At 38.0% G+C, this 14,610-nt stretch overlaps 1 protein-coding gene across 4 annotated transcripts in view; it reads left to right on the forward strand.

Annotated features, from left to right (window-relative positions):
* The first annotated feature begins 218 nt into the window (after window positions 1-218).
* The window catches only part of IL13RA2 (interleukin 13 receptor subunit alpha 2), an 83,056-nt gene continuing 68,664 nt past the window's right edge, over window positions 219-14,610 (forward strand). The window contains exons 1-3 of one of the 4 annotated variants that reach the window (XM_006054259.4): window positions 219-459; window positions 825-918; window positions 3,873-3,924. In XM_006054259.4, the coding sequence (XP_006054321.3) occupies window positions 860-918; window positions 3,873-3,924 (111 nt within the window). In that variant the 5' untranslated portion in view covers window positions 219-459; window positions 825-859. The remainder of the gene's footprint in view (window positions 460-824; window positions 919-3,872; window positions 3,925-14,610) is intronic. The other 3 variants (XM_025276280.3, XM_006054257.4, XM_006054258.4) reach the window with 3 other exon arrangements.

The raw sequence follows: 14,610 nt of genomic DNA on the forward strand, positions 1-14,610 counted from the left end.
AGCTATGTATTGCTCTGATGTGTTCATCTTGTTTTTCAAATATAAAGTACTTTGGAAGCTTAATAAAAAAAATATAAAAGGAAAATGACAGAGGAAAAAATGTTAACTGTGCCCTCAAAATTAAAATAAATGCCTTTTAGTGTGTTTTGCCTTTAGAATGCTGACACTTTCCTCCAGTTGTTCAAACAAATTGTTTAAATGAACATATTGTAAATGTTACAGGGGTTTTTCTAAAAAAGAGAAAGAAGGAAATGTAGACATTGCTTCCCATTTCCAAATGCTTCCTGTAGTCCAAGTGGTGTCAGCATTCCCTTTGTTCTTGTTTTAGTCAATTCTACTTAAAAAGAAATCGTTTAGAGATAAGTGGAAAGCACAAAAGGGAAATCATTGGGACAACTTCGCCCATTTAGTTTCAGACTCATTGCCAGAGAATGTGAAGGCTTATAGTCACATGAGAAGGTAAGTCTAAAACTTACCTTTCTAATACTTAACTTTCTATAAATAAAATGTTCATTTTCCAAGATCACATGACAAAAAATTTTCTATTTAGTAATAGAAATCAGGCTGCCTTTTAATGTTGTCTATATTCCTATATTCTTCTATTTCCATTTAGCAGATATTAATTGAGCACCTACCACTGAAAAACCAAGAGCTAAATACTTATCATTTCTATTTTGTTAACTAATGTAACCAAATGACTTTGGGTGTTTTTGTTTTTTGTTTTTTGAATGTGAGGAAACAAACTACAGGAGTTTAATGAAACCAGGGAGATGTAGCACCTTGGGAGAAAGGAATTCGGTATTAAAATCTCAGGTTTTTAATAGGTAGAGTTCCCAGGAGTACGAAAAAAGTGAAGTTTATGTGGAGTGAGGCTGACCAAGTGTACCTGATCAAAGTTAAGTTTCATGAGCAATCCAGGTGAGATATTTTCTGATTATGCTTTAATCATATTTTTTTCTGGAACATTTTAATACTCTTTTCAGCTATCCCAAAACCTCTTATTATCCTCCCACTTCTCAAATCAACCCATGATTGCCTCCATTTTGTTTTCACTTTTCTTGTGTTGTTCTCCTTTACTCCTTTTGCTTCTTACATGTGTGCCCTACGTGTTTACAGATAATACATATGTGACTGTGTATATGAATATATTTATCTATATAAATGATGAAGTACAACTTGTAACCACTGAATAAATGTTTTGAAATAAATGAAAGTAGCATCCAATAATATTTTGCAATTGGATGAATAGTCCTTGTCATTTCTGTTTTCAACTTCATGATTTACATTTTTACAAATTAATAATTTATTCATTCATCAAGTATTGACAAATTACCTACTCTGACCCTGATGCTGGGAATGTACTGCTGATCTCACAAAGCTTGCACATTTTACACAAGTATATATATATAAATAAACCAATAACATAACCTCAGGTAGTGGCGAGTATGGCCAAAAAGTTGATTTGTTTTTTTTTTCATAAGAAGTTACAATATAATGAAGGAACTAAAATAGTGACTGGCATTGTGATAGTGACTGGCAATCACTTTCTCAGGCTGTGTTGGTGTCTAATTGACATCGGGTGGCGAGGGAAGCACTTTCAGAGGTGGTGACACTTTAGTTATGAATAATAAGCTGGTGTGACGGAGAAGGCGATGGCAGCCCACTCCAGCATCCTTGCCTGGAAAATCCCATGGACGGAGGAGCCTCGTAGGCTCCAGTCCATGGCGTCGCTAAGAGTCGGCACGACTGAGCGTCTTCACTTTCACTTTCCACTTTCATGCATTGAAGAAGGAAATGGCAACCCAATCCAGTATTCTTGCCTGGAGAATCCCAGGGACAGGGGAGCCTGGTGGGCTGCCATCTATGGGGTCGCACAGAGTCAGCACAACTAAAGCGACTTAGCAGCAGCAGCAGCAGTGACAGAAGAGCATTCCTGACAGAGGAAATAGTGCGTTAGTACTGAGGTGGGATGACTGTGAGCTTTCAACTAATGAGTTAACTGATGTTTGATGCCTTCAATAATATATCAAAATAGAGCATGTCATAGTGCCAATCTGTATACTCACTATCCCTCAGGGATTATTCAACTCATTCATTCATTTAGGACATACTTATTGAGCACATAATGTGTGTCAGGTACTAGTTATAGGCACTTGGTCATCATCAGGAACAAAACAGACAAGAATACCTGCTGCATAGAGCTTACAGTCTAGAGGAGGGAAACAAGCAATAAATGACAATTCACTAAATGATATTGTATATTAAAAGGAAATGCATGCTTTGAAATATAGAAATAGTAGGTGTGGTGTGTGTGTGTGTGCATGAGTGTGTGTGTGAGTGATTGGTACAGGTTGCAGTTCTAAATAGAGTGGACATAGTGTAGGTCTTATTGGGAAGGAGATGTTTGAGAACCCAAGAGACTAAGTCAGGTACTGAACCAGACCTTAGAGAGGCATTAGTTATTGTGTAATATATAGGAAGACAGCTTTTAGATTGACAATATCTTCATACACTCCAAAAGTTCAAATTCCAAATATATAACATATGACAATTAGACCATAAAAATGCATGGGATGCATTATACAATTCTCTAACTTCACGAAATGAAATGGTCTGGAAATGAGGACGAGTATTCAGTGCTAAGCCAAAATATTTCTCTGATGACATAAGAATTAGGGAGCCAAGAACCACATCACCCACTCCAGATTTCTGGCTTCCTCCCAAGAGTCTAAACATTTGTTTCCTGAGAAATACCACTTGAATAATTTCTTGGCCTCTGGACAGGATATCACAAAGCTAAAACTATATTGCCTTATTTTGTGAGGTTAAATTAGGACTTTTACATTTTTTTTAATTTATGTTTTGTGCACTGTGGTTATACAGCTATATTTTGGATGATATTGGCAATTGCTTAATATTATTCTGAGAGATAAAATCTTAGGTAAGGAGCAGATACTATAGACTCCATGTAAATTCAAGAGTTTTAGAGTGTAAAACATAAAAAGAGAAACTCAAATCCAGGCAGGCCTTACCAAAATTCTGAAGCAAGGCATTTACCTAGAGTAACAGAAAATAGGTCATGGGATATAAGAGATGTGTTCTGAGGGGAATGTTGAAGGAACAGTGTTCATCAATTCAGAGAAGAGAGACCTAATGGATAATTTAATAATTATCTTAAAATATCAGTTACTTAGATGCAGAGGATAGTCAATGGTCTCTTTATTCTTAGATGGTTAAATAAACTTAAGAAAGCATGGAAGATTTTCGTTAGACCCTTAAGGAGGAAACTTGATTGTGAAATATTGGAAATGGATCCTGAGGAAAGTTGTGGAATCTTCTCTCTAAAGAGTTTTATAAATAGGAGAAAGTCTCATCTGTCTATGATGGTTTGAGTGTAGCAGCAAGACCTAGTGACTTCAAGGATTCTTCTGTAGTACTACATTTGGTGCTGTAGCTCTTTTGGAGTCATGTCTTCAAATAATGTTGGCATGTAGTGGCATGATTTGCATTTAAACTATTGGTTAAGTGATTAAAAAAAAAATCTTCTGTAAGCAAATTGAGATCTTTAATAGTTTCCTCTCATTTCAAAACATAATGATGGTCTGAATAATATTTCAGTATGTTTCTTTACAGTGTCAGTAATAATTATTTCATTGGTGGTGATTAGTATTAATATCACTCATTAGAAGGAGGGAAAATAATGTGAACTATGCCAGTCCACACAAGTTCTGTTACCTTAAGTATTTTGTAAAACTAAACAGTATTTATTTGAATAATTTCCTTTCCACAGATATCACCAAGAGGTTACCATATTTAATATCTTTTGTCTATAAGTTCATTTGCTTCTAACTCATAGTACTCTTCTTTCATAGGCCTTGTGGAAACAATTCACAAGAAGTGACTGTATCTCAAACATTTGAAAAAGTAAGTTTTAATTTTCTTAAAATTTATAGTAAAATTGTATAAAGTAAATGTATTTTTAACAAAGCAAATTTTATTTTAAAGAATTTTTGGATAATAATTAGAGCTGAATATGACTTTGTAGGTCATCAGGCTTATTTTATGGTTGAAGAAATGGAGGTCCTGAGAAAATAAATTTGTATCCAATGTAACTATGGTAGAATTAGGGCCAAAACTCAGGCTCCCTAACTCACGGTCTAGTGCTCTTAATACACATCACTAAATCTTTCTCTATTTTGGTGGTTGTTTGGGGAGGTCCCATGAGTGTGTGTATGTCTGTGAGTGATAAGAACCTGTAGGTCCACAGAAGTTTGACAGGCTTATGAGAGAGAGAGAATTTAGAAGAACATATTCTTTAAAAATGAAGGACACAGGAAGAGTACCATGGCAGAGGGAGACTCATATAGAAGATATTTCTTATGATTTTAGAAATGACCTTTTTCTTTTGGGTCTCATAATGGGCTAAGGAGGAGAAGGGAGAAATACTGATTTACCATGCAGGGAAATAAAAGAAATTTGCTATCATAGGAATCTGACTCATTAAAAATCACAGATGATAGCTAAGAAATTAAATGTGGCATATATTGGCAACAACAAATCTCACCAAACCTTATGAGAAAGAATGTTCACAGCTATTGAATTTTTTTCTAAGGTGTCCATAGTAAGGGAGCCTCTATGTAGCTTGGAATTAGAATCTGTGTCATTAAGTATTTGGATAACATAGCAGATGAAAATTGTCAAATAGTGTGTCACTCTAAAAGACGCATGGTAATGTGGAAGGCCAATGAAAAGAAAAAGCATATGGCCCAAATTTACACACAGTCAAGCTACCTTGTTCTAAATAAAAACTATGTTTGCTGGACCCATCTCAATTTCTCCCTCCCTAGACAACTCAAGTCCTCCTTCATATTTTTCTTGTGTGCCAGAGAGGGTGGGTCAGAGGGAAGATAGGGAATACTTCCAAAAATCCAAGGAGAAGATAGTGACATTTCCTGTTTAACATTTATCTCCTATTTCTCATTTAAAACTCCACGCAGACATCATCCCCTCACTGAAACTCACTGCCTGGATTTCCATAGACCCATATGGAAAAAAATGCTTCTGTCTATCAGTATTTAGTGGACTGCATTCCATTTGTCTTTTCACCTCTCTACCTTTCCTGGACTAGACTATCAGCTTCTTGAGGGAAGGAAATATATCTTTATGCTTTTCTCCTAATTTAGGTTTTTCAACCTTTAGGAAGAAGTGGAAATGATAGCTGCTTTTTCACACTGAAGTGGAAATGATAGCTGCTTTTTCACACTGGCTTCCTTACAATCCTTTATTCTATCTTTTGGGTCTCAGAGATTCTGCAGCCCACTCTGGCATATGGAGTTGATAAACTAAGGAAGGAATCTGATTATTGTTATTTAATGTTTGGGAACTTATAATTATCTATGAATGTTATATCTTGAGACACTCTTTGCTACATTTTCTCCAAAGGAGGGGCCTCTTTTGTATCACTAGTGGAACTTAAAAGATTTCTATTAAGCATTTGCAGAAAATTGTCCCTCTTACTTTAAAAAAAAATGCAGACAGCTTAGACATAATTGCCAAGTGTGGGAATGAGGTCTTTGATGGTTTAGCAATTCTTGCTCTCCAATCTCCTTCCATTTTCATATTTTCTTATTATGTTTATCTTCCATCTTCTAGGATTTTTTTTTAATTTTGTTCATATGTGCATCTATGTATGTATACCTTCATTCCTTACAAATCACTAAAATTAGCAGTCCTAGTCTCTACTTTGCAAAATACTCAAGATAAGAATGAGTCATACTGTGCAAATGTGAAATATTTAACACATACCTGCTTCTTTCCCATATGGAACTTGTAACCCCAATAGGTGGCAAGGGGTAAATCTTGACAAGTAAGTGGACAGATAGAGCTTTGTTTTATTCAACCCCTGCCCAACCTTCTGATCAAAATCTTCTATCACCCAATTCACACATAGGCTTACTGTGTGCCAAGCACATAGTAGATGCTTTATACATATTCATTTAATTATTTCTACAATTCTGTGAAGGGCTTCCCTGATTGCTCAGTTGGTAAAGAATCAACCTGCAATGCAGGAGACTCCAGTTTGATTCCTGAGTCACGAAGATCTGCTGGAGAAGGGATAGCCTACCCACTCCAGTATTCTTGGGCTTCCATTGTAGCTCAGCTGGTAAAGAATCCCCCTGCAATGTGGGAGACCTGGATTCGATACCTGGGTTGGGAAGATTCCCCTAGAGAAGGGAAAGGCTACGCACTCCAGTATTCTGGCCTGGAGAATTCCATGGACTACAGTCCATGGGGTCGCAAAGAATCAGACACAACTGAGTGACTTTCACAATTCTGCGAAGTGAGACCTATACCTATCTCCATTTTAAAGATGAGGAAAGTGAGGCATGAAGATGTTTTAGTACATTCTCTAGAGTTACACAACTAGTAAGTAATGGTGCTGAAATTCAAACCCGGGCAGTATGACTCCTAAATTAATGTTCTTAGACACTATACGAAGATCTGAAGCTGTTGTGATTAATTTTCTAGGTATATCTGCATTTCTCTTAGCTAATCTATGTCTTCTTCTAAATGTGTGTCACATATATATGCTAGAAAGCAGCTCAGAACCAAGGAAGATGGTATATAATTTGCTCTCAACATTTAAATACATAAGGATTAATGGGAATCTACCAGAGAGATCAGTTGAAACTAGTAGTAACAGAAAGTCAGCACAACAATCCAGTGATACAGAATGAAATATTTAAAAAAAAAATATTTTTAACAGCTTCAGTTCAGTTCAGTTCAGTTCAGTCACTCAGTCGTGTCCGACTCTTTGCGACCCCATGAATCGCAGCACGCCAGGCCTCCCTGTCCATCACCAACTCCCAGAGTTCACTCGAACTCACGTCCATCGAGTCGGTGATGCCATCCAGCCATCTCATCCTCTGTCGTCCCCTTCTCCTCCTGCCCCCAATCCCTCCCAGCATCAGTGTCTTTTCCAATGAGTCAACTCTTCGCATGAGGTGGCCAAAGTACTGGAGTTTCAGCTTCAGCATCGTTCCCTCCAAAGAAATCCCAGGGCTGATCTCCTTCAGAATGGACTGGTTGGATCTCCTTGCACTCCAAGGGACTCTCAAGAGTCTTCTCCAACACCACAGTTCAAAAGCATCAATTCTTTGGCGCTCAGCCTTCTTCACAGTCCAACTCTCACATTCCATACATGACCACAGGAAAAACCATAGCCTTGACTAGACGGACCTTTGTTGGCAAAGTAATGTCTCTGCTTTTGAATATGCTATCTAGGTTGGTCATAACTTTCCTTTGAAGGAGTAAGCGTCTTTTAATTTCATGGCTGCAGTCACCATCTGCAGTGATTTTGGAGCCCAGAAAAATAAAGTCTGACACTGTTTCCACTGTTTCCCCATCTATTTCCCATGAAATGGTGGGACCGGATGCTATTATCTTCGTTTTCTGAATGTTGAGCTTTAAGCCAACTTTTTCACTCTCCACTTTCACTTTCATCAAGAGGCTTTTGAGTTCCTCTTCACTTTCTGCCATAAGGGTGGTGTCATCTGCATATCTGAGGTTATTGATATTTCTCCCGGCAATCTTGATTCCAGCTTGTGTTTCTTCCAGTCCAGCGTTTCTCATGATGTACTCTGCATATAAGTTAAATAAACAGGGTGACAGTATACAGCCTTGACGAACTCCTTTTCCTATCTGGAACCAGTCTGTGGTTCCATGTCCAGTTCTAACTGTTGCTTCCTGACCTGCATACAGATTTCTCAAGAGGCAGGTCAGGTTGTCTGGTATTCCCATCTCTTTCAGACTTTTCCACAGTTTATTGTGATCCACATAGTCAAAGGCTTTGGCATAGTCAATAAAGCAGAAATAGATGTTTTTCTGGAACTCTCTTGCTTTTTCCATGATCCAGCGGATGTTGGCAATTTGATCTCTGGTTCCTCTGCCTTTTCTAAAACCAGCTTGAACATCAGGAAGTTCACGGTTCATGTATTGCTGAAGCCTGGCTTGGAGAATTTTGAGCATTACTTTACTAGCATGTGAGATGAGTGCACTAGTGAAGTATAATTGATATGGAAAGAACTGTGCATATTTACTGTGTATAATTTGATGAATTTTGAGGATTTTTTTTAAAGGTATTTCTTGAGTCCTGAAATTATGAGTCTTTGAACAACTTTTTCTTCAGGGAAATTTTCATTTGTTGCCCCCTAGTTGTCATAAGAGCACAAAAATTTTTCATTGGTCTTCAAACTTAAATAGGAAAGAAGGGAAATGAGGTGTCTAAAAGTAATAAAGTTTCATATTTTAATGTGGTAATGCCACTAGCCAGGGAAGGAAAAGTTCTAGAAAAGAGCTTTGTAAGAATGAGTCTTACAAAGGGAATAAGACTGTGGCTTTTAGAAGCTTAGTGATTAGCAGTGGAGTGTTAATAGTGCTGAAACTTTGACTATTTAAAATAGAATAAGTTAAAAGTAAGAGGACTGAATGTACTTTTGTACTTGAGAATAAAGGGCATAAAGATTAAAACCAGTGAACATCATTTAGTTTATCTACTGATATTAGATAGTTGTTTTAATCACCAAATGTTTCTCTTTTGCAATTGTGTGGTAATTCTCTAGAATGACCCATGCCTCAACCTGCTACACAATCCAAAAATACGATCACCAGACAGTCTCATTCTCAGTCTCAGAACTTTAAGGACCACGTATATATCATTAATGCTTCCCAGGTGGCTCAGCAGTAAAGAATCCACCTGCCAATGCGGGAGACATGGGTCTAATCTCTGGTCAGGGAAGATCCCCTGGAGAAGGAAATAGCAACTTACTCCAGTATTCTTGCCTGGAAAATCCCATGGACTGAGGAGCCTGGTGGGCTATAGTCCATGGAGTTGCAAAAGAGTTGGACACAACTTAATAACAAAAATAACAGCCATGTATCATTAACTCTAGTTCTGAGATCTCCCCTATACTCTAGACTTGTTTATCCAACTGTCCACTCTGTATCTTCACTTGGAAGTTTAATGAACAGCTCAAACTTACCATGTCCAAAATTGAATTCTTCATACCTATCCCTAGCCTGCTCCTCCCCTAGTGTGCCTCCTTTCAGTAAATGGCATCACCGTTTACCTAATTGCTTAGATTAGAATCCTTGGTATCATTTTAGATTACCCTCTTGCTCACATACCCCACATCTAATCTTTTAGAAGATCACGCCAGACCTACCTTCAAAATATATTCAGAATATGGCACTTTCCACCATCATAGTATAAACTTCCATTATCTCTTGGCTAGAAAATTACTGGAAAACTATTTCCTTTTCCAGTTTATTATCTTTTCAGCAGCTGGAATTATATCAAAGATACAACTAATTTCATATACTCCCTGATGAAAACCTTTCAGTGACTCCCATCTCACTCAGAACAAAAGCCAAAGTCTAAAATGGCCTAGAAGGCACCACACAAACTGCACCTCTACCTCTCTGACCTTTCATCTTCTTACTTTCTTCCTTGATTACTCTGCTCCCAACCCACAAACACAGTCCCTCATTAGGGCCATTGTACTTGTTCCATCTGTCTGAAACACTCTCTACTGTTATCTTCATGACTCCCTCCATCTTTTTATTCAGATCCTTCCTCAGAGAGGCCTTCCTAATCATCCTTTCTAAAAAAACCTTGTTCCCTCACTCCACCCATCACTATTTAGCCTCTTAACCTGCCTCTTGTGTTTTGTATGGCATTTATCATTCAGTTCAGTTCAGTCGCTCAGTTGTGTCCGACTCTTTGTGACCCCATGAATCACAGCACGCCAGGCCTCCCTGTCCATCACTAACTCCCGGAGTTCACTCAAACTCACGTCCATCAAGTCGGTGATGCCATCCAGCCATCTCATCCTCTGTCGTCCCCTTCTCCTCCTGCTCCCAACCCCTCCCAGCATCAGTCTTTTCCAATGAGTAACTCTTCGCATGAGGTGGCCAAAGTACTGGAGTTTCAGCTTTAGCATCATTCCTTCCAAAGAAATCCCAGGGCTGATCTCCTTCAGAATGGACTGGTTGGATCTCCTTGCACTCCAAGGGACTCTCAAGAGTCTTCTCCAACACCACAGTTCAAAAGCATCAATTCTTCGGCACTCAACTTTCTTCACAGTCCAACTCTCACATCCATACCTAACCTATTTTTGCTTGTTTGTTTTATGGTTTATCTCTAACACTGGAATATAAGTTCAGTGAGGGCAGGAATTTGTTCATTCATTGTTGTATACAGCTTATCTAACACAGAACTCAATGTTTGCCAAATAAATGAGTGACTGAATGAATGAATGGTGGTAACCTAAGGAGACGGAGAAGGCAATGGCAACCCAATCCAGTACTCTTGCCTGGAAAATCCCATGGACGGAGGAGCCTGGTAGGCTGCAGTCCATTGGGTCGCAAAGAGTCAGATACGACTGAGCGACTTCACTTTCACTTTTCACTTTCATGCATTGGAGAAGGAAATGGCAACCCACTTCAGTGCTCTTGCCTGGAGAATCCCAGGGATGGGGGAGCCTGGTGGGCTGCCATCTATGGGGCCACACAGAGTCAGACACAACTGAAGCGACTTAGCAGCAGCAGCAGCAACCTAAGGAGAAAGTAGGTCACAGTCTGAGGAAAGAAATGAAGCACTTCTTCAAAGATATGCTGGAAATCTAAAATATAATTCACAAGATCATCTCAATATTAGTTAAAATAATCCAGCTGTTCTGTTTTCAAGCAATATAACCACTTTGAAGCCAACTGTTAAATATGCAATAAATATGAACCATAAAACCTGTAGTTTTCTTCTAAATGAAATGCAAAGATTAACAGGTGAAATGGTTTTGAAACCCAGTTTAGGAATTGTTTAAGCATTTTAAAACCCCTGTGCCAGTATTAGAATGACAACTTGAGAAAATTAATATCTATTGATCTTTATTTTTTTTAAAATATGCTGTGCCCTGGCTGTAGGAATTTTCTGCTGGTTGTCCGGTCTCCAGCTGGGACTTAACTTCCTAACTTTATTGAGACTCAATCCAAGGATACACATGTGTATACTCTGGTTTCCTGTTAGTAGTTCATTAACAAGTTCATCATGTGTTTATTCCCATCTTAGCATTATCAAGAGACAAATCCGGAAAGGTCATGATTTTATGGTAAAATTCTATGTGATTATTTCTCTGAACTCTTGATTGATGAACTATTTCTATTATAGTACATTTAGATGTAAAAGGGGGTAAGTGGAAGAGTTGTTTTGTAACTTGTATTCTTAGGAAAATATTTTAGGTAGAAAAGACTCATCTGGAGAATAGTCTGTTTTAATGAATTTATGGAAAAAGGGCTTTACCATGTTTCATCAGTTATTTTCAAAAGATTCAAATAAATTAAACAGTATTTAATATTAAATAGCAGTATGATACAGTGGAAACTGATTCTTATACCAGCTGTTTCTAACTAAATGGCTTTGATTAGGTCATCTCTGTATTCAGGGCTTTGGTTTACTTGGCTGTAAAAAAGAGGGTGTTTACTTGGCTGTAAAAAAGAGGGTGTTAGACTATGATTTTTAGATTAGTTTCAGCATTTCAGCAGTGTCTCTCAACATGATACTTTCTTACCTTTGAAAGTAGGAATATCAGTTTTCATGATATGATTAATAAAAATGTTATCTTGATAATTGTTGAATCTAGATAATGGGTACATGCAGTTTCATTATATTATTTCTACTTTTATTTATCTTTCAATATTCTTAAACAATAGCAAATTTAGAAATATGAAAAAATGCTTGATAGCAGATAATATACTATGTTCAAACTAATATTGTGAAGTCTATTTCATGTCTATGTTTTTCCTCTTATCATTCCAGGGCATATTTTTTTTTTTTTAATTTATACGTTCTTTGATTTTTAGATAGAAGATACCTTTGTACAGATACCTTTGGGAAGAGTAACACATTAAGTAATAGCAATTGTATTTTGAAAAATTGAAGTATTGTTGATTTACAATATTGTGTTAGTTTCAGGTGTACAGCATAGTGACTCTTTTTTTCTATAGGTTATTACAAGATAAAGGTTATAAAGCCCTGTGCTATACAGTAAATCCTTATTGTTTATCTATTTTATGTATAGTAGTTTGTATCTGTTAATGCCATACCCCGAATTTGTCTCTCCCTCCCTTCTCCTCTTTCATAACCATAAATTTGTTTTCTATGTCTGTGAGTCTGTTTCTGTTTTGTGCATAGATTCATTTGTATTATTTTCAAGATTCTACATATAAGTGATTTCATATAGTGTTTGTCTATCTCTAAGTTACTTCACTAAGCATAATACTCTTTAGATCCATCTATGTTTCTGCAAATGGCATTATTTCATTCTTTTTCTATGGCTAATATTCCATTGTTTACATATACCACATCTTCTTAAGCCAATCCTTTGTTGATGAGCACTTGGCTTGCTTCCATGTGTTGGCTATTGTAAATAGTGCAGGTGTGAATTCAATTGTACTTTAATGAGGATTTATCCCTATGTTATTTAGGGTTACACAGTAAGTTGTGATAATCAAGAGAACTTGAAATATTATGGCTCAAGCAACAGACCAAAGGTGGGCATGCAGCACTGCTGCAGGAGGTCATCCAAGCCTGAGGGTCCTTCTGTCTGTTGCCTGGCTGTCTCCTAGTATGGTGACTTTGTCTTTGTGGTCAAATTGGCTCCCATTATCATGTCTGTGCTACAGCCTACTGGTTTAGTGAGGAGAAAGAAAGAAGAGGACAAGAGTTTTTTTGTCAAAATATGACCAAAGGTCACACACATCACTGCTGCTTGCATATCATTGTCTAAATTTCTCTCATACCTAACTGCAAAGGAGTATGGAAATGTAGTCTCTGGCTCAGAAGCCTTGCACACAGATATAGATCATAAGATTCTATTACTAACAGGAAGAATATGAAAATGGATGCTGACAAACAGTCTTTGCTACAGTTTATCAAACAACATTATCTTGATAAGTTTCCTGAAAGACCTAGGCCTTTGCAAATAGTGGCCTGTGACTCAAGCTGGAATCAAGATTGCTGGGAGAAATATTAATAACCTCAGATATACAGATGACACCACCCTTATGGCAGAAAGTGAAGAAGAACTAAAGAGCCTCTTGATGGAAAAAAAAAAAAAAAGAAAGTCATAAAGGAGAGTGAAAAAGTTGGCTTAAAGCTCAACATCCAGAAAACTAAGATCATGGCATCCGGTCCCATCACTTCATGGGAAATATATGGGGAAACAGTGGAAACAGTGGTTGACTTTACTTTTGGGGGCTCTAAAATCACTGTGGATGGTGATTGCAGCCATGAAATTAAAAGATGCTTACTCCTTGGAAGGAAAGTTATTACCAACCTAGACAGCATATTAAAAAGTAGAGACATTACTTTGTCCACAAAGGTCTGTCTAGTCAAGGCTATGGTTTTTCCTGTGGTCATGTATGGATGTGAGAGTTGGACTGTGAAGAAGGCTGAGCACCGAAGAATTGATGCTTTTGAACTGTGGTGTTGGAGAAGACTCTTGAGAGTCCCTTGGACTGCAAGGAGATCCAACCAATCCATCCTAAAGGAGATCAGTCCTGGGTGTTCATTGGAAGGACTGATGCTGAAACTGAAGCTCCAATAGTTTGGCCACCTGATGTGAAAAACTGACTCATTGGAAAAGACCCTGATGCTGAGAAAGATTGAGAGCAGGAGGAGAAGGGGATGGCAGAGGATGAGATGGTTGGATGGCATCACCGACTCAATGGACATGGGGTTGGGTAGACTCTGGGAGTTGATGATGGACAGGGAGGCCTGGCGTGCTGCAGTTCATGGGGTCGCAAAGAGTTGGACATGACTGAGTGACTGAACTGATGACTCATACAGAAATGGTTAAAAAGACAGTTGACTTGTTTGTAGTGCTTTCTAACATGAACTGATTATTCAGTCTCAGATTCTCTGACCCCAACTGATATGCTACCATTCAATTCAATGCTGATGCTATCTGAAGTTAGCAAAGACCCCACAGGTTAAGAGGTCAATCCCTCAAGACTGTCCCCACTTCAGATGCCAGTCAAAAGTCCCAGTACTTCTGACCAACCAGCTGTAAATTCAGGAAGTCCTAATGACTCATTTTAGGTTTGATAGTTCATTAGAATGACTCAAGGAACTTTGGAAAACACTTTACTGTCTATTAATGGTTTATTATAAGAGCAGCCAAGTGGGAGACATGTAAAAGGGCAAGGTATTCGTAGGGGTAGGGGTACTTCAGTTCATGGAGCTTTTATTCTCTCTCCAAGTGTGTCAACTTCCTTGTATCTTGATGTGCTCACCAACCTTGAAACTCTCCATGCCAAGTTGTTTAGGAGTTTTTATCAATGAGTCATTAATTAGGCATAACTGACTAAATCTTTGGTGATGGAACTCAACTTCTAGCCCCCTCTCATCTCCCAGGAGCTCAGGTGGTGGGGATGATAGTTCCAACCTCTAATCTCAAGGTTGGTTCCTCTGACAACCAACCCTCATCTTGAGCTAAGTGGTGGCTCACCAATCATCACCTCATTTGCATAAGCTTAAGTTTGGCTGAAAAGAGA

Source organism: Bubalus bubalis, chromosome X (genome assembly GCF_019923935.1).
Source record: "Bubalus bubalis isolate 160015118507 breed Murrah chromosome X, NDDB_SH_1, whole genome shotgun sequence".
Classification (NCBI taxonomy): Eukaryota; Metazoa; Chordata; class Mammalia; order Artiodactyla; family Bovidae; genus Bubalus; species Bubalus bubalis.